This window comes from Aythya marila, assembly GCF_965140915.1.
Source record: "Aythya marila genome assembly, chromosome: 13".
NCBI classification, from domain to species: Eukaryota; Metazoa; Chordata; class Aves; order Anseriformes; family Anatidae; genus Aythya; species Aythya marila.
In genome coordinates, this window is record NC_139054.1 from 20,261,510 (window position 1) to 20,282,361 (window position 20,852).

Here is a 20,852-nt window from a genome sequence, read left to right on the forward strand (position 1 = left end):
CACTGGTGTGACACCTCCTAGTGCCTTTCAGTGTTTGTACCTGGCCTTTGCTACTGCCTATAGAATATGAATAGAAATAGAAATAGAAATAGAAATAGAAATAGAAATAATAGAAATAGAAATAGAAATAGAAATAGAAATAGAAATAGAAATAGAAATAGAAATAGAAATAGAAATAGAAATAGAAATAGAAATAGAAATAGAAATAGAAATAGGAATAGAAATGTTTTTTTTGCAGAGTTACATTGTTTAGAAGGAGGGAATGTGGTACTGAGATATGCTTACAGTGATAAGAAAGTTTAGCAGGCGACCTTGTAAAATGCAGACAATCAGACTCCTTAGGACAATTAGGTGAAAATCATGGTGTCAAGTCAAGTCAGATAAGTGAAGAAACATTACCACTTCAAGCAGTAAAAATGTCAAAAGAAATTTGAAATTTAACAGGCCGGCGACTGAAGGCCATGCATTGTTTGTGAAGCATCAGATAGATTGTGAACCTGGATTACCCACTCAGTGGGGAAACAGGGGAGGGTCCTGCCATCAAAAGGTATATAAACTGTGTTTTGGAACTAGTAGATGCGCTCTCTCCTGCTTGTGGGGCGCCCGCCATTGCAATCGCGAATAAATTACTACTTCACTGAGATCCTCGCCTGAGCCTAAGTTATTGGCTACGGAGTGTTTCTCACAGCCTGAACCAGCGGCAAGGGGTGAGTGGAGGGCTTCTCCTGCCTGCTGTGCAGGGAATGCTGCCATTGACTGAGAGCATGAGGGAATGTTTTTGAATTAGTCTTCCTCTCAGCTGCTACTCAAAAGCTGTCCACGTGGTCTTTTTGCTTCTGCTTTGAGGGCTGTGGCGGCTGGTCAGCCCGTTCAGGGCAGGGATATGTGGTCTCACTCGGACTGACTGTGGAGGCTGCGCACAGCTGGGGGACTGCCTTCCCTTTACACCCCTGCTTTGTTCCTTCACAGTGTTTTACAAATTCTGAGGTTTTTATAAAGGCTTTCTTGTACCTGAGGAGTTTTAAAGGCTGTAAGGTCCGTCTGCTCTTCCCACTCCCAAAGCACTTGTAGTTACAATTAAGATACGTGTTAAACCTACTGCCAATTAGCCTCAGCAATGTGAAAAGCATCAGGCCCGGGGAGGGAAGCCTTTCCCTGGCTGCACACTGAAGGAAGAGCAACAGCATAGTTTGAGAGGGGAAGAAGCAATAAAAGTCTGCACAGGAGAGCAGCCCATTGTCTGGAGCACAGCAGCGGCAGGCACAAAGTTCCATGCATGCCTCTGCCTGCTCCTCAGTGCTGGAGGCACGCAGGTCGTTAGCGGGTGGATCACGGAAGGGGAGTGCTTGCCATGCTGCTGAGGTTTAAATAGCAATTCACTCGTGCAAACTGAGGAGAGTTTAACTGCTTTAACTACACAGAACGCAAGTCTCTGTCTGATCAGTCCCCAGTCCTTGGGTGAGCTGCACTGTTGTTGTGTTGTTGATGTGTTGTTGTGCTGTTGTTGTGTTGTTGATGTGTTGCATCAGTATGGGCTGGCTTCCCTATTTCATCTCAGGATATTAGAAGGAGCATAAATCAATTTATGTATTAATAACATGGCTATTTAGCTTCCTCAACATGTGTGCACCTTAAATCTTAATGGGGAATATGGCTCATGTGTAAGGCTTGCACAGCAGTGAGAAAAAGTGGCACCCTGGTTATGCAGAAGTGTGAGCTTGGTGATGACAGCAACAAGGAACCACTTTTCACCAGGAAAGTCTAAAACAAAAGATATTACTGATCTGGAAACAGAAGTATTTGATAAACTTATTCTGATATTTCTAAGTCTCAGTTAAGAATGAAAAATACTCTTCTAAATAGAAATGTGAAGGAAAAAGCTCTAACTACTTGCTTTGTTACTGTTAAAAGTTTCCACCGTGTTTTAGAAATTTCTCTGAGTTTGAAATCTCTCTTAGTTTTTGCAGTGTCCAGAGGCTGTGAGGACCTGGCTGCACTGCATCCTACAGGAAGCAAGAGTGATAGTAGCAAAGAACTGGCACACACTAAATGTTAATTACAGTTAATGAGGGTTTTGGCACTGAAATGTCACGCCATTCACATCCTCTGACTGTGCTAAGAGTAGTTTTAGATAAGTGTTGTGTGCATGGGGCTATGCAAAAAAGGGCACAGCATTAAAAAGAAATTGGTAAGACTTCCCAGCAGCACCAGGTGGTGGTTACAAGCTTGTTGGGCCAGGAATATGCTGCATTTAACATAGGAAACACTTGAGACAAATGCAATCTAGAAGATTGTGTTTGCTGCCACAGCTCGGTTCAGCTGCTGGATAACTGGTACCAAAACCGATCAGGCCCCTTTTATTCCCCCACGTCTGTCTTCCACACATGCTAATAAAGGCATTTAATCTCCCTCTTGTCTTCCCAAAATGGAATCCGAAGGAGCCAAATATGACAGTCATTTTGCAGACAAGGCTCACAGGGGCATTAGGGGAAATGTACAGTTTTCATTTCCTAATAGAGTTTTGAGCCCCTGAGAGATAAAGTAAAGTCAGAACACGAATGAAGCACTGGTTCCAAATAATTACCACTTCTAGAGCATTTTTCATCTTCAAAGGGCTTTGTGCACATCCTTGTGAGTTGTGTACATAGCCCCCTCTCAACAGCTGGAGAAAGAGGCAATGGTGTTGGCAAACAGGGCTGGGGAGTTCTGTGCTGAGTTCAGGGGCTGTTCCCCTGCTTACAGAAAGCCGGGTGGATCTCTGCACAGCTCAGCAGGATGGGGAGCTAGCTCAGCAGTGCCAAGCTGCAAGCATTAACCTGGGCTTCCACTCAAACCTTGAGGGATGCATCTGACCTTTGAATAATTGAGCCTGCAGTTAAGAGGCAGGGTAAACAAGCTCACAGTGTGCAGAGAGGAGCTGTTGGAGGCCAGGGAGGGAAACGTTCCTCAATTTTTCATTAATGAGAAAACACAGATGAAAACTCTGGGACAGGATACAAAAGAACAGACCTTTTTTTTGTGGGGAAAAATGACAATGGCAGGGGTGTTTCAAGGTATGGCGGATGGTGCCCTGAGGCGGTACTTTGCTGGTGTGGAAAGGTTACAATTGTGGCTGGGTTGAGAAGTGGCTCGGGCTCAATCTGATGCTATGGAGGCAGAGATTCCTGAGTGAGGCTCATCCCAAGTGGCTGTAGAAAAGGCAGCTGCTACCAACCTGCTTATCCAAGCAAAGACTGGGCTGAAATAGGAATATGGCTCAGGTCTGCGAGCCCTTAATACAGATGGATCCTGCATCATTCAGCAGCTGCACAGCCTAGTCTTACTTGGCTCACGTCATGGAGGCAGTGGCCTGTATCACACCTTTCCTCCTCTGGCATAGATGGTCCCTGTGCCCTGGCTGTTAGTAGTAATTTCATATTCCCTTTGTTAATTTCTATTTAATTTATTTTTTGGCATATGATATGACTTTTCTTTTAAGTGAATAAACTGTTTCCTTGCTTGTCACTTGCAAATATATCAAAAGGACCCAATTACAGCTAATACCCTTGATATTGCTTGAACTACACACTGGAAAACTGAGGATTTATGTTTTCATTGCAATGCAATCATGCTCGAAACTAAACTAAACATTCCCTTCAGAAGTTCTCAACAGACTTGTGTTCTCTAAGAGAGGTAACACTTTTCCCAAATCACAGAACTGAGGCACTGGATGTTCAAAAAACTTTCATAATGTCAAACCTCAATGCAACAGGAAAGTGAAGATACAAACCAGGGTTCCAGACCCCTGTTTAATTTCATCAGGAGATTTCCCTCCCTACCCTTAGCACAACACCACAAAACCATTGTTGCTTGTATAAAATCTTTTGAAATTGAATAGGCTACAGAGTATATAATAAGCGATTAGGACTGACTGTTCCAGAGGAGGAAAAAAAAAAAACTGTTTGGAAATCCAGCAACTACTTTTAAAAAAGACTGATTTGAAAAGAGTTATCCCACCACACATTTTGCAAGAGATGATGATAAGATGTTATCACAGAGGAATTTTGAGGTGACTTTTAGAAACTACACTCAGCAAGGGAACAAAAGGAGGCAATGGAAACATCACTTCTGCTCAGATATTCTTAATAAAGGAAAGCTTGTTAAAAATAAACTGTAAAGTTTGGGCGGAATCACAAATCACCTCATTAGCATTTGTGGGGAAAAAAAGAAAAGCAAAGATGACATATCAGCTTGTAAAGTCTTTTCTGCAAAGCCAGCTTTCTCCCCCTTCCATCTGGTTTATTGTATCAGCAGTCCAAAATTCACATTTCCAAAGAAGTTTCTAAAATGGCAATTCTGGACTGTTTTTGCTGTTTTTGTTCTTACTAAAGAAAGCAATGTACACCTGATATAGAAATATAAAGAGGAATGTAATGATTTAGACTTTTTTTTTTTTTTTTTTTTTTTTTTTTTGTCTGACAGTTCATTTTAAAAGACAAATCCAGGGTTTAAAGAGAAAAAGTTGTGGGTGATTTCAGCCCTGCATTGCTTCCTATCCTGAAAAGCATGCATGGGGCTAACTGAGCCTTTAGTCAAGCACAATCTGACATCAGTGATCCGGGGAGGCTCAACATCATAGGATCAGACCTTTAATAGCAGGGGCAACCCTCAACACTTACAGGACTGAGAGAGAAAAAGGAGGCATTGCAACTAAAAAAGCAGCACATGAAGGGAAAACTGGAAAATCTGATGTACATAAGGAATTTGAATTTTTCCCAGTGCTACTTCTCAACATTTTGTGGATTCTGGTTTGGAGAACAGTGACAAAATGTGACACTTTCCTACAAAGAAATGGTTAGAAAAAATGTGCTATAAAAACAGTATTACAAAGAAATACCTATAATTTTAAATGTGGTATTCAAACAGATGATCTTTATTTTGCAGTTTATTAACTTTGAGCATAACATTTTATAATAGAGAACATGAAAATGAAGGTTAAGAGAAACTTACCCCATAGACCAGTTCACCCACCATGCCATTCCATATCTTAGTCTCAGGGTCCCTAGCTCCATATTTCCCATCTCCAACAATTGACAGTTTGTATTTTATTCCAACATGTTTTGCTATTTCAGAAGCTAAGTCTACACAATATCCTTCATATCTTTCATTCCCTTCTAGTTGTTCATGGTTTTTCTTATACATTACATATGGTGATTCCTTTGAAACAAAAGACCAAAAGTCTATGAATTAAAATGCAACTTTAAAACACAGTCCTACAGTCACACATACTACAGATTTTATTCCTACTACGGACCCATTGAAGACAACAGGACTATTCAACTTTAACAGTTACATTATTGTTTGTAAGATTAGGCCTAATTTTTACGTTATTAGACAGTCGACTGGCATCACTGCAGTAATAATTCTGTTTTTAGTGTTTAAAGAACTGACATACCCAACACCTGCAGCATCAAAATAATTTTCTAAGGCCCCCATGGCGTAGAAAGGGGCACTGATGGGGATATTTTCAAAGCAGCCTAAGATAAGCTAGGCTAAAATCCTTGGCAGTGATTTTTGTCACTAAATTCCCTTAGCCTTCTTAGAAAATTCTGGCTGAAATGCTGATTATATCTCACTAAATTCATAGGAGCATAAAATACAGTGCTTCAGGAAATAGCAAAAATCAGCTCATGCTTAATAGAATTGTAACAGGCATGAAAGTCACAAATAATGCTGCACAGAGCACATTTGGTAGAGGCACTGGGTCTGACACAGGTGCTGCTGTTTATGAGACACAGGACGAGCATTACTCCTTTGGAAGTGCATGGGTATAGATAGCTTTACTCCCAGTGCTAGAGCATTTCCTGTTTTCTACAGGCTTCCTTGTGCCACCCTTCCTCAGCCCACAGGGGTTGAGTTTACAAAAGCAGTACCTGAGTGAGGTGTACAAGATGTGACCTTAGAGCAGGGAGGCAAGACCCTGCAATAATCATTTACATACAGGCATAACTTCACTTACGTGAGGCGTTTGACTGAGTTCAAGTGTCTGAGAAGCAGAGAAGCACACTGCTGAGCTCAGTGGGACTCCTCTAAGTAAAGTTACTGATACGCATAGAAGCTTACACTGTCAAGCCCTCAGCACGTATCTCGAAGATACCAAACTTTTCAGTCACTTGAAGTCATTTAGCACTCAACATTTGCCTCTTGATGAGGTGTCTAACACATCTCAGGAGCCATGCATCTTATTTCCTAAACACAAACACACTAAGAACATGAAACTTACCAAGATGGTAGTGACTACTATAGTTCTGTTCTCCATGGATGAAGTGTCATTAGAGGGCAGCTGATCTAATGCTGGCACAAATCTTTCATATTCATTCCAATAACCAGCCTATAAAAAGGGAGATTGTTAATCTCATTACATATTTTTACAAGGACTCTGGTGCATTAATTTATAACAAGAACTGTCAAAATATATGATTTTGTAAAATTTATGCAGGGCTACATGAGCTTTAATAAATACAAGCTGAATCTAAGTGAAAATACATATTAAATTCTCACTATCTATGTTCACATTGTTATGGTGCCTGTAGAATAAGTTCCTCTCTATCCACAGCATAAGGATTAACTATAAATGGGAAAATAAACTCCATAGCACTTTGAGTAAAATTATTTGATTTCGAAACATTTATCCATATTCTGCTGCAGTTCAGACAGTGCATACAGTACCTGTAGATGCGTCTGAACTAACTTTCGAGTAGATGCACAGCCACTGTTAGCAATGCAGGCACAGTAGCTTAATCTTCGAGGTGGGTTACAAAACCCTTGGTGAGTGTGAGGTGACTATTTGTCATCTGACTTGTGCTGACCTTCATAGTGCTGTGGCTACGTTGCTATGCTATTACACCATTTTTTATATTTCTGCACAATATAGCAGTAACACTTATGTCTGCGCTGTAAACCTTGCTGAATGGCTGGGCCATGTCCAGAGGTATTTTGTTATCAAGTATGTGCAGAATTGATTAAGGAGTCACACTGGTGACTAAACAGGTTAGGTACCTATCATCAGGTGTCTATCATCAGGACTTTTCTGTCTCATACACTCAGACTCATCTCTTGATACTCCTGAGAGCTTGCCTATCTAATTATTTTTGAAAACTTGCCCTAAATTGCTTTTATAACAGGGACCTAGCCAATCACACCACTTAGGATCTATACTTTATTTAGGAGACAAGAACAAGTAGTGACAATCCTAATTAAAACTCAAATTATTTTCTATTAATTTCAGAAGGTTTCTAAAATACACTTACTCTGTCTTCCCTATTGCTCTGATGCCTCTTATGGAGAGGAAGGGGAAGATGGAGAGGAGTTTACGAGATTGGGCTGAGCACAGGGACATGACAACAGGTAGCATGCTCAGCAGTGGAAAAGCTCCACGTGGCTTCTAATGGAAGAAGTGGGGCTGGAAGTTGAAATGGAAACCTATGAAGATATTAAGCAGGATGAGTGATTTGGTTCAGGAACAAAATAGAACAAGGTTCCTGGAGGACAGCAAGAAGGTAGGGATTCCTCTGGGTCCTTTTTTTTACAGAGGCTGCATAGTATTTTTGAGTTCCATTAGTTTGTTGGAATAAATATTTCTGAAGGTATGGAATTTAAATGCCTATCATGAAACTCACCTTCCTTGATCCAGCAGCCTTCATTTCATACACATCAATTGTGTAATTTGTTCTCCGCCCATAGGTGTCGAACTGGATGTTCCCTGTCATTCCTTGAACCTGCACCTTAAGGCAATAAACAGAAAAAATCAACCAGCAAAACACTTTAATAACAGAATCACTATTTTTTTTTCCTCTGTTACATTTTACAGGAACTCACTAGCTCTAGCACAATTTTTATCTATATGAGAGACGTGTAGCAGTTCTGACACAGCCAGTGGTATTCTTTGTAATAAAAAAGCCCCAATTCTCTCAGTTTCAGCTGTACATATTCTTTGTTAGTTAGTACTCAGTTGGTGACTCACTACTGCAGAGTGAGCTGCACTTAAGTGTAAGTGAAATTATCCCTGCATGTATGTTAAATGTAAGAAAGACTGGTTCTGCCATGCTTAGTCACACTGGGTTTGCTGATATAGAATGGAGTAGCAGTGATGCACCTGAAACAACTCAATGCCATTAAACCCCTCACAGTATGGCATAGAGTGATTTGTGATATGGGCCAGACTCTCGTATCGTTGCTCATTCTGGGAAGTGCTTTATTTTAAGATCAGTCCCAGTGCAGGAGAAAGGAATGAATGTCTTCTCTGAATGAACACAGACAATTGTCTCTACTGCTTATGGAGCTTCGGTCTCAATCTGGATGGATGGGTATATAGATGGTAAGTCATTATCATTACCTAGTCACATGAATCATTTTAAGGGGAAGTATGAAATACTTTGTTTCAAAGAAAATAATCTTTCTTATTTCCCAGTATGAAAGGGTAAGATATTTCCATTTATCCCTTATCAACACTGACAAGCTGTCATCTTAGGCAAAGGGGTAACAGTCTGAAACTGCAGTAAATTATCTTTAATATTCAGCAAAATGCTGTAGAAGCTACAGAATGACTAATGGAAAATTGGTCAAAGGGAAACTCTGAAATCATGGTCCCTGGAGATGTTCAGGGCTGGTTACTGATCTGCTAATTATGGTTAAGAGATGGTGCAATCAAATTTGTAATGATGGATAGGGATGGACTCCCTAAAACAGTCAAAATTCCTTGGACCCCAAATTATCCAGTGAGACAAATTAAGAATGACATTTAAGTAGTGTAGTAGTGTATTTTTTTAAAATTATTAGTAGTAAGTGGATCTGAACCCTTTGTAAAACAGTTTATGATTTCAAGAGTCTGGAAGAATATGTAAGTTATTCCCATCTCCAAAAACCTAAAGATGTGCAAGGGACTTTGAAAGCCAAATCTGTCCCTAAAAAGGTTTTATCAACTGTGGACTGAGTAAATGCATTTGCAGGGTTGCTGACATATAATTTGCGGCCAGATTGGAGTTGCTGTGCCTGCTTTTGGCATTTGCTGGAAGCTGTCTTGCTACCTTAATACAACAATGACTATATGTCTCAGCAGAGCTTGTTAGGTCAGGTTCATCCTGGTGTGTATTGAGACATGAGCACTGTGCATTTGACACCTTTTGACTTCATACTTAATTTATTTCTCTCTTTGGTGGGAAAATGCAGCTCTTTTCAAGACGCTTTTCAATGTCTCACTTGCCATAAAGTTCAAACAGATGGTACAAATTCTTTAACTAATGTGAATGTTGAACTTAATAAACATCTCTACATGTGTGGGCAATGCTACATTAGTGAATATATCCCATAGCCAGAATATGTTTGCCCTTACCATTTTCAGTGCTCTTTCTATATCAATTCCTTGGCTCCACGGTACTGCAGGGTTAGCCAGGCAGTCTCCGGCACTACCTCTCCTGGAGACATCAACACGCTGCCTTCGCAGGTAACGGAAAGCCTCTGCTATGACTAGGACTGCATCGTGGGTCAATGCAGATGTATACTAAAATTGATCCAAATAAAACATGGTGACAAACTGCAATCTTAGAATCATCCTAGATTTATCAGGTCTAGTCCTTCTCTAGTTAAAATGCTCTTAGAAGAACTGTGCATACAAGCCCTTTTGCTTGCACTCTGGCCTCAGATGCTTTACATTGTTAAACCATTCCACTTATCTCAAATAACAAATAAAAAATATTTTCATTTTGCGTAGTACAGAACAGCAAAATAACAAAACTAGTTTGCAGCTGCATGAAGTTTAAGTGGAAGCTTGCTCATCTAAATGAGGTCACTACAAAAATCTGCAATTCCGTGCTGGCCCCTGCTGCTACTAATAGCAAAGGAGAGCTCATATTATTTGCTTGGAAAACTTTTTTTTTTTTTTAACAAGATTGCCAAGACAGTTTTGAATCGAAGGTAACATAAATCATTTCTGTTTGGACCACAATCCTGATTAGGTAGCATCTGTGGCTGGAAATAGATCAAATAACTTTTTTTAGTAGACGGATATACAAGCAAGTAATCACAAAAAACATGTTAGGCATTACATTTCTTTGGCCCATCTGACATTGCCCATCTGACTTCTCTCACACAGTAAATCTGAGGAAGGTCACAAGCTTTGTGTAGCAACAAGTCTTCAACAAAACCCCAAGACTCCTTTACAACCTGTTTATGCTGCTGTCAACTTCATTCATTGCTTGACATATGTGTCTGGTGACATCTCCCAATGCTATAAATTTAATAGCACCTACAAAATATCATAGGGGTGCTTATTTTTTTTCTTTCTTTTTTTTTTTTTTTTTCCTATTTCTTCCACATCTTTCTATGAGAATGAAGAGGGGAAATAAAAGATGAGTGGAAGAGTTATCTGTGTGTACTGGTGTGCCTGCTCTTCTACCTATGTATGTACTCAGCCACTCTCTTTGTGGATAAGACTTCTTAAATTCTGAGGCAGTTAGTTCTGTCCTGTAGGGCAGGTCGGCATGAGTAGTGGTCTGAATTTCTTAAAAATGTGTATCATCTTATTGCAAGATCTTCAGTTTGATACAAAGCTTCAGGAAATCTGAACAGAACAAAGCAGACCTACGTGTGCAGATCAAGACAAGCAGATCTGATAAAAAGGAGCACAAAGGTAGCATTATGAAGGCTTTACAGGAGCCTTCCTTACAGAGTTTTAAATGACAACAGTTTATAAACCCTTACTCAGTGTGTGAGGGGTGTTCTTGCTCTGACTGTACCTAGTACAGGCATTCTGTTGACTCTGCCTACCTTTACCTCTTCTCATGGTGCTGGCCTTGCTATGCTCACCCTCTCCTCTTTAATAAGTTATCAAAGACTGTATGTCACATCCCACACAACAATATGGAATCAGATAGTGATTTTAACAGCTATTTGTTCTTGTCTTAAAAAAAATCTTGTAATAGCTGTCCAATCTAGGACTACATAAAACTTAGACAGTGATAATTTTTTTCAGCAGACCGCATCAATTGTCAGTAACCTTAATGCAGTCCCTTCCAAGTCATGCCAAGAGAGCTATCTGATTTTCTACTTTATTTGAATTCTACTTATAAATGCATGAGCATGCAAAGAGAAAAAAGAGAGAGGGAAGGGAAAGGCTGATAAAATACAGAATAAATTAAACATCAGGGCTTTAATCTCTAGGCAATTTTATTTCCTAATCAAAAATATTGTACATCAATTTTTAAGTATGCTTTTTGTCTGATTGACAAATACTGTGCACATTTCTATAATGAGTGGTACATTTGTGGAAAGGTAATGTAATCTCTGTGTTTGTACCATATATTTAAGATTATTTTTTTAAGGATAGAGAATAATTTTTCCCTTAAGGTAAATTGCTTTCAAGTGGAACAAAATCTTCCCAGGATAACTTTATATATTTCCGAGCTTTAAAGATTAGTGCAATACTTATCTTTGCTTCTGCCTCACTGTTAGGAAGCTTTAGAAAGCAAGACTAGCTCCTAGTCAACAGGGAACAATACACTGAGTATTATGGGCCTTTTTTGCCTTTCTGAGCTTTCTCTGAAATGCCAGCAAGGCTGTGGGATGGCGTGGGATTAAGATAATTTGCCTTCCCCAACGAAATCACATCCACCTCCAGGATGGAAAAGACTGCAGTGAAGTATCTGGTCCAACACTTCTGAAATAGGACCACTCAGAATAGACTATTCCTGACATGTTTTTTAAATCTGTCGCTTTTGAACATCAAAGGGGTCCATTTACCTCCCATGGTACATTTTACCATTTTACTGTGCTTAACTCCCCTCCCTCCCCCCCCCCCCCCCCCTTTTTTTTTCTTCTTCTGTGCTTGTTACAAATCATCTTGATTGCAATTTCAGCTGACTGCTTCCTGTCCCTGTCTTGGCAGACATTTGAGTTACGCCTACATTACAGAATTGAACTCTGCCAAGACTTGAGTGAGGGCAGTTGAACTCAACTGACCACAGTTTTTTGGTGACCAGAACCATCCTGGAGTGGTTTGGGCCAGCCCAGCCTGCATCCCACTGCTTCCCATGCATGGGACAGGACTCGCCAACAGGTAGTTTGGATGCAGCCACCCTTTATAGATGCTAAGACACTTTAACAGCTTGGGTATAGCTAGACCAGTTTAACAGCTTGGGCATAGACACACCATGTTTCTTGGTGGCAGGACTGGAGAACAGTCTCTAGCATTGTTTAGCTTATGGTAGTGATGAAATTCTGGAAAATAGCTGATTATTTTCTTTTCTCTACCAACCTTCTATTTACTGGAAGACTATTACCACACACCATTCATCAATTCCTTCTAAAACTAACTAAAACTAAAAAGAGGGATTTTTACCCTTTTTCATAGTGACACTTTTTTTTTTTTTCCCCTATCTTTTTCAATTCTCTCTCAGATTGTTCTCCCTGGTTTACTTCTTCCAAGAAGCTGGTGCTACCAGCTGTACAGGCTTTCTGTTGAAAACCCACCAGTAGTCTGAGGTCCTCTTATCCCCCACCAGTTCCTGGTTTTGTTCAACTATTTGTATTGGTGCAAAAGAACAGGTCTAATCAAAAGAAAAAGAGAAGGAAAGGAGGTAATGGGAATATTAATAGTGATCCTAAAAGATATTATGACTTGAAATATTGGCCAGAGCATCCTTGATGCACTCCTTGATTGACAGTGAATAACATACCCCCTTTACCATATAGATGCTGAGGCAGAACAAATCTGTGGGAGATATTAACATGTTGCATGTCTCCTAATAATAGTAACCTTTAGTTCATCCAATCTAGGACAGTTTCAGTGAACCTGGGGCTTAACAAATTTGGAAAATATTACTGGTTGAATTGGAAAATGTCATTGGTTAAATGCTTTAATATCCAGAGCATTTCTGTAAAGGACAGCAGTGAAAACACATGTTTAGATTATGAGGGCAAGTCAGCAGTGACTAGCAGGCAGCAGAGGCCCTTCAGTGAATCCAGAGCTATTTAATTTTTTTACAAGAAATTTTCTGTTAGCATTAAAATTGACCAGCAGCCCACAGTTTGCATTGAAAAACTAACCTAATTACTAACACCTGCACCCCAAGACTGGTTCAAAATGTTCAAGTTATAAGTTTTTATCCTCACTGCACAATGATAGCATTTGCAAGATCAAGCCTTTTACTTTTTGCTCCCATGAGTTGGGCACTTGTGTCTGACTGACAACTTTTGCCTCTTTCTCACTTCTGGAATTGCTGTGAACAATGCAACATATTCCAGTCAGGGATGTGTATCACACACATTTACACACCTGGGGTTAAAAAACCCTAAATAATTATTAAAACCCATTTCATCTCGTCCAAGTAAAATAAATACCTTTAATGGTGAGTTTTTGGCTTCTGGGAATTCCCTTTCATCGAGCCTCACCCAGCGTTGTAGAAACTGTTGAACCATTGGGTTTTCATTATTAACTATCTGAAATCCAGTAACATTGGCACCTCCGTGCATTACTCTCTCCAGCACAATGTCTGTGAAACCCTGGGAGGACACATGTAGTAAACAGGAATCATTGTCATCCAAAGCCTCTTTTATTTAGTTCAGTTTTACCTGCTAAAAACTTAGCAAAAAATAATTTGATGAATTTATTTCTTGTTAGCTGAAAATGTTCTACCAAGGAGACAATTGCTATCATGACAGCACATGGGATTGTGATAATGGCATAGGAAAGAATTTTAAAATGTCTTCTTGTTCAGACCTTTGCGATGGAAAACTGCCCTGTTGTAGTGTGGCATATAACATTCACTGGTCAGAAAGAAAGCATTGGGGAAGCTTGAAGTACTACTTCCACTTCTCTCATCATGGTGAAAACCTGTCCAAGAGCTTTGTACAGCAAAGGTTCAATGTTGGGAGCAGAAAAACACTGAACACACGTATTGTTCTGGGGAGGCAAAGCACGCACTTCCTTGGCAAGCAGCTGTCAGTCACGGCATCATTTAGCATTTCACTTTCAAACATAATGGTGTGATTCTCTCCCACTCTGTTGTTATTTATACTTGTGGCAGTAAATTGGTGTCTTTTTGATTAGCATTACTTGATTGCAGTCATGTTTATCTCAATATCAGTGCTTACACATGCTAAAAGACAACCCAGAATAAGAATACCTGTATTTCTATGCACACTCTGCAGTCTAATCAGTGAGATCATGACTGCTTCTTGTAATGCAAAACGACACATTTTAAAGTTGTACAGTACTTATACTAAATAAAGGGATTTAAAAATTAGTCTTTTCTGTTTTAATCACACCAAAACGTAAATATAGAGAATATTCTGCTAAGTGGGATTGCTAACGTCAGTGTGTGATCTTTGGAAAAGTATTTTTCTACTCACTGTAGACACAGAAATCAAAAAATTAATCTTTCTGCAAGTATCGATTACAATATAATACTTATTCTAAGGAAATCTAGCAGATGTTGTTTCAAAGGCATTATAAACATCCTTGAAAGTAAATTTCAGATTCAATGCCAGGAGTTCTGTTACAAATAAAAATTTGCTGTCTTGCCCTGGAAGGTCAGTACATACACTGTCACCACCCTACACTCTATAATACAAAAGAATGGCTAAATCCGTCTGGCCATTTTACTTGATGGAATTATTGTTTTCATTTGCAGCTTTTCAACACTTATATTATACATACATATTTTACAATTATTTTTCCTGGAGTGCCTAATTTTCAAATGTAAAGAAGACTACAATTACCAAGTGCCTTATTTATGAGGACACAAATTAGTTGAAAACATATAATTAAATTATTATTCTAAAATTAGTGGAGGATATGAGCTGCTTAGATAAAATAAAGACCATAATTGAGTACAAGTAACTTTAACATACCAGTTCCAGTATTTACTGAAGCCATTTCTCAAAATCCAAGAACTCATTCATGCATTTACTCTTTTGCTGATTAAGGTTGACACAAACTGAGCAGCATATATTACCCTCTCAACCTCAGCTGTATTTGTAATGAAGAAAAATTCTTACCAGGTTAGCTAACATGTAGTGATAACCTCGAGAATGTTTGCCAAGGATTACAACCTGTGTGAAGAAAAAAGTTACATGTTATTCAGTGTATGAGGATGATTCTCAACTAGTGGAAAATAAGCCTGAGAATGAAAATTTTTGCATTCTTCTACACCCAATCAAAGGGTAGCATGAATATTACAGACCTGTGACTTTAGAGACATGATGTAGTCATTTGTGTTTTTTAAAACATATGGGCACTGTACAAAAGAGAGTAACTCTCAAGGCTGAGATGACTCCTCTTGCAGAGATGACCTGGCAATCTCACCCTTGTCATCATAATGCCTCCCTGCTGACTTATGCTCATTTTCGTTATCATTTCAATTATTTCTGCTCTGAAATGAAGCAGCACTACATCTACCCACTTAGTAGACTCTTTTTTATGCTCCTTGTTTGTGGAGTATGTGAGAGGTAGGTGAGACAGTCCAGTGTTTATTAAACCATACCAGCACAGCAGGGCTCTGAAAGCACAACTTGTCCTGGGTGCTCCCTGCCAGTAGAGCCCTGGCCAAGCCTTGCCATGTATCCATGACTGAAGTTAAATTCTTAAAGCTATAGGCAGTGACCTTCATTACCTTTTGACAGCCTGAAAACTTGTCATTTCCAGTGTAAATGGATGCATTTGACCGTATATGTTTAGTCAAAATTTGTACTAAATATGATGCTGCACAGTCCACTAAACTAACATTTGCCCTCCCTGACCCCACTTGGCTATGTCTGTGTACAAATGGAGCCATTAAATGGAATCACAAAGAGACAAAAAGCAGTAGGATGAACTGAGCAGACAGACTCTCTAAATATAAAGGGGATGAGTGGGAAGATGGAATTCTGCCATCTTGTGTGCTCATGTCACCATTGTGCTTTTGCAGAAAGGAGACAAAAATACACTCCCCATGTTCCTGAAGCTGGCTGTCAGCTCACCAGCAATACCCTTTGTACAAAATTATGCCACTGCACTTAGCAATATTCCCTTCTTCAGGTTATAACCTCAGTAACATCCATCCAGTACCACAGCTGCTGAAATAATGTCCAGCAGCAAGAATTTAATTAATAATTGTAGTGATTATGTATGTGTCAGGACAGAATTCAACTTATTCAGACTTTGCTGGGGTAAACTGCTAACAATTATAAATAGCAAACATAATTCTGACCATACACCATGACTGTATCACCAAGAGCAGGTCAAGTGATCAGGTGATGCTTTTTAATGGACCACTTAAGTTTTTACTAAAATCAGATGACATTTGAGTCATTTACTTTAGATATATCGAGGAGCCTCTTAAAGTTCTTGATTAAACTGTTAAGTTCCGAATTGTCTCTTTGGGTTGGCTTGTCCTTAATAGATGACATCTATTTCAAGTTCATATTTAATTCTGTAGAAATTTGCATACTTCCAGAAGCCTGAAAATAAAATGCTGTTCAGGTCCTCTTGAGAACTGTATGTACACTGTGTTGGTAGAAAACATTTGCTTTCCTACACTCACATTTGTTTTCTATGGAAATGTGCAGTCTTCCTTTAGATCATCCGGTGTGTGCGCTATTTGCATATTGAACTGTCTGTTTAAATTTCACCTTTAAGGCAGCGATTTACTTTTTAAAGGTTAAAGACAACAACAGCGTTCTTTACCATTTTAACCTTAATAAAAAATACGAAAGCTTTTACATTTCTATGCATTTAATGTTATAAATGCATTTATTTAAGAGAAAATACCATGACAGATGAAGTCAGAGGCTGCAAGGAAAACACACATGGAGCTGCTACAGACATCTGGAGAAATACTGCAAATAGGAAATGTAGGACTCATTAGCATACATCAGACTCAACTTCCATCTCCTCTATTATCATGTCTCCAAAATGGCCAGAAATAATTCTGACTGTTTAGTCCCTTAGAGAGGTCCAACATACTACAGTCAAGCTTTTATTCAAAAAGCATCTTTCAGAAATGAGCTGCTAGAGTTTCTATTCACACAATCAACCACATTAGTTCATAATTATTTAACTGGATCTTAACAATGCTTTTAAAATTCACTACACATGCTACCCTAAATTTTAACGCAGATGACTCTCCTCCCCCCTCACTTTCCACCCTCTAGCAACTGCCCAGCATCTTGCAGGGAGCTGCTGGATTAGCGAGCCTAGCAGAAACAACCACAGCCATCAGGGTTACTCCTGTGGGAGCACGGGGATGGATAAAGATTTTTTTATGAAGAAGAAAAACAGGAGTATAACAAATAAATCTCATCAACTGCTTATATATTGTGAAGCTTATATAGAAAGTGGGATATTGAATAGTGGTGGTGAATAGAAAGCCAGGATTACAGGACAAGGATTTCACAGAGCTACATGTCTTTGGTAAGTTTCACTTCCAAGACTTAATATTGCTTTCACCTTGACTGAAATAAAAGCTTATAAGATTTAATTCTGAACAAAGGAAGAGGAAAAAAAAAGACTGGAAACTATCATGAATAATTCAGACTTCTGATCACGCATAATTCTCATCTTGTAGATAAAAAGATCATAATGTCAGATTTGATATAGAGCAAAAAAAGTTTGTATTTTTAATTAACTCTTTGGATGTTTCTAATCAATTAAGAAAGTCCAAAGGGAACATAATTAAAATGTATCTAGTTTTAAAATAAAAGGCATAAACTGTGGCCAGCACAAGGCTTACTGGAAGTATGGAACAATATGCCAGATTTGAGAAATTAAATCAGCATCACCAATTTTAGTTTTCATGTCCTTGGTGAAGCAATTTTTTGAATGAAAGCATAAAGACAACTTGGCTTTCACCGTATCAGTCATCATGATAACAAATAGGCGACTACATTTTTTTCCCTTAGCTTTAATTTTTTTTTGTACAGTTTTTGAAGATAGCATTATAGAGATTAGCTGAACCGGCTAATGTTAAATTGGTATGAGCACTGTCACAGTTCTAAAGCGATAGTGATGATTCCCTCACGATGTAGTCCAAAGGCTATACACATGTCAGAGAGGAATAATAGTGCAATGGAAGCGAAATATCTTTGATACTAACCCCATAATTACTCTGCTACCTTTTGACTTATTCCTTACTCAAATTACAACCACAGCTATTTTGTGGTCTAGAACAAGAATCTGCTTTTTTCTTGGCCATGAAAATTAAATGTTGGGATTAAGGATGAAGGGAACAATATAAGACGAATTCTTAAGATGAGGAGACTGGCAAGATCTTAGATGAAGATCAAGGCACAGAAGTTGTTATAAATGGTAGTAACAGAGACCCCAGGGTTGTGCTGGAACAGTCCTCCAAAGACCCGATGAAGAACTGGAATGGTAAAAGTACAGAGCATGAAGATGAACAGAACTAAAAGAACAGAGGCAAGGAAAGAATAGGTTGAAGGAAGAAAAGAGTCTGTGGGCTCAAAAGAAAAGGAGCAATTAAAGAATAGTGCAAGCTTGGCAGGTGGGGCGGAACAGGCATATTTTGTCTTTTAAAGTATCATTGGTTTGTCTTTGATTCAGGGATGGGAAAGATATTTTTTCACTTATGGATGGAGAAAATCACGGAACAGCTGAGGTTGGCAAGGGCCTCTGGAGAATGTCTATTCCAACACCCTTGTTCACAGCAGGGCAGCTGGAGCAGGCTGCTCATGACTGTGCTACATTTTGAATATCCCTGAAGACAGAGATTCCATAGCCCTTTTGGGCAATTTGTTTCAGTGTCTGACTACCCCCTCAGTATTCAACTTGTCTGACGTGATCTCTAGATGCTTTTCTGCAGAGCTGCTTCCTAGCCAGGAAGGCTCTACTCAGTGTGTATGGGGTTATTCTTCCTATCAAACACTCCTCCCAGTTTTGTATTATCTGCAAACTTGCTGAGATACACTGTCCCATCACTTGGGTCATTAGTAGAGTTTAAGCAGTATTGGCCCCAGTACCCTTGGGGTACTCCACTAGTAACTAGCTTCCAGCTGGATTTGTATTGCTGATCACAAAGGCCAGCAATTCGGTCAGTTTTCAGCCACCTTTATCTTCACTTATCAAGCCCAAATGTTCCCTAACTTGATACTTCTCTACCTCTACCAAGGTGAGTCTTCATTGCTCCAAACTTTGCCACTGGGACCTGGGATTCCTGAAGGCAAATCTCACCAGTAAAAGCAGAGGTGAAGAAGGCAATTATCTTTGGAATTCTACACTAAAACATGCCAAATCAGAAAAGATCTAGAAATGCTACTGCAGTCACATCTCTGTGGGCTTTGATTTTGAAAGGAGTCATTGAAAAGTACAAGCTAAGAGGATATGTTTGCATTTTTATGTAGAGAAGTGGCTATTATGATTTTGGCAGAAGTGAAAAGAAAACCACCATGTCCAATTAATACTTGTTTGGAGCTCATCTTCCTTTCATTTGAATCCATTGCCATCTGGTCAGTTTAGTCTTTTTAATCAAAGCTATTTATTATCCTTTATTTACAAATGAAAGAAGAAAGAAAAGAAATTAAATCACAAAACTACAGACTACCTCAAAACCCTGATATTTTATGAGTCTATTAGATCTTCCCATAACATAAAATACTGATGTTGACAGGCAGTATTGCCACAAAGAAGGTCTAAAGATTTTTCCTGTGCTTTTCACTCCTGACAAGTTGCAGAAATATGCCACTTAAATGGAATGACAGACAGAGATCTGACCTGTTGCGCTGTGTCTTTCCATTTTTAATGTATCTGGGAACAATAAGGCAGTTTAAGTCCAGAACTCTTTTTTTTTTCCTAGGTTTTAGAAAGGCAGCAAGAAAAATGAGATTTCCTAAAAGCTCAGAGTAAAGAAGGATTTTGTCATCTTTGTTGAGGTTATTCACACATTAATTTGGGTCCAAATTTTGCAAAAAGCCCACGATTAACTTCAAGCATGTTAGCATGTCTTCTCATTTTTTAAGCATACATGTAAGTTTCTGAGGACAGGAGAGCTTAGCTACCTCCACATGAGCAGTAATGTTCCACTAGGACTTGCTTTCAAAATCCAGTTGTGACACCTTCGCCTTCAAAGCAGTGTGCAAATGCCAGCAATGATGGCATGATGCTTGCTTTTCAGCAGCAAACAAGCAAAATAGAAAAATGGACACAGGTCTAAAAAAATTTCAACAGAATCATCAGGATCAGCTATCAGTGTTGATCGCTCTTTGTGGGAACAGGATTGGTAACAGGCCCTTGCTATGTCAAGCATGGCAACAACTGTCTGGCAAACCTAAATTGTCATGGAGCACTGGCTGATCCTGGTGATCGGGTCAGATGTGTTCTAGCTCGTATCCCTATTGATAGCACCACTGCACTTCCAAGGATGGAGTTACTTCAAGCTCATCTCAGATCTGAGCAGCTCCTACCTGATACTGGATTAAATGATTGAAAAGTTGTGGCAGCACCCTACTGGACCAGTGGCACTGGCTAATTTAGTCTTCAAGACCCACTTCAGAAAGGAGCACCACAGTCCAATTAGTTCAATAAAAGCTGAAGTCAAGTCCCCTAAATTTCTCATCAGTATGTTACCAAGGATACTTAGTTTATGCTGAGTGGCATCTACAATGCACTGCATCTCAGCTCTGTTTCTGTAGATCAAGAAAAAAAGAAACTGAAGACGTCCTACAGCTGGAGAATGCAGAGTCCTCTCCTGGCCCCCTTCCCACTCACATAGCCCCTTGCTGTGGTGTGGGAGCTGCCCATGAGGCTTGCAGCCACCACATTTTGGTATTCTAAGGAGGGTGCATTGTTAATACCAACATTATTGTCTACACTGTTGTCATGTGGG

At 39.3% G+C, this 20,852-nt stretch overlaps 1 protein-coding gene across 2 annotated transcripts in view; it reads right to left on the minus strand.

Annotated features, from left to right (window-relative positions):
- Nucleotides 1–20,852, minus strand: part of GRIA3 (glutamate ionotropic receptor AMPA type subunit 3) — a 151,139-nt gene that overhangs the window by 47,130 nt on the left and 83,157 nt on the right. For both annotated transcript variants that reach the window (XM_082771195.1, XM_082771196.1), the window contains exons 5-10: nt 15,034–15,087; nt 13,375–13,536; nt 9,371–9,538; nt 7,659–7,763; nt 6,263–6,370; nt 4,990–5,196 (exon numbers count right to left, since the gene is read on the minus strand). In XM_082771195.1, coding sequence (XP_082627321.1) covers nt 4,990–5,196; nt 6,263–6,370; nt 7,659–7,763; nt 9,371–9,538; nt 13,375–13,536; nt 15,034–15,087 — 804 coding nt within the window. The remainder of the gene's footprint in view (nt 1–4,989; nt 5,197–6,262; nt 6,371–7,658; nt 7,764–9,370; nt 9,539–13,374; nt 13,537–15,033; nt 15,088–20,852) is intronic.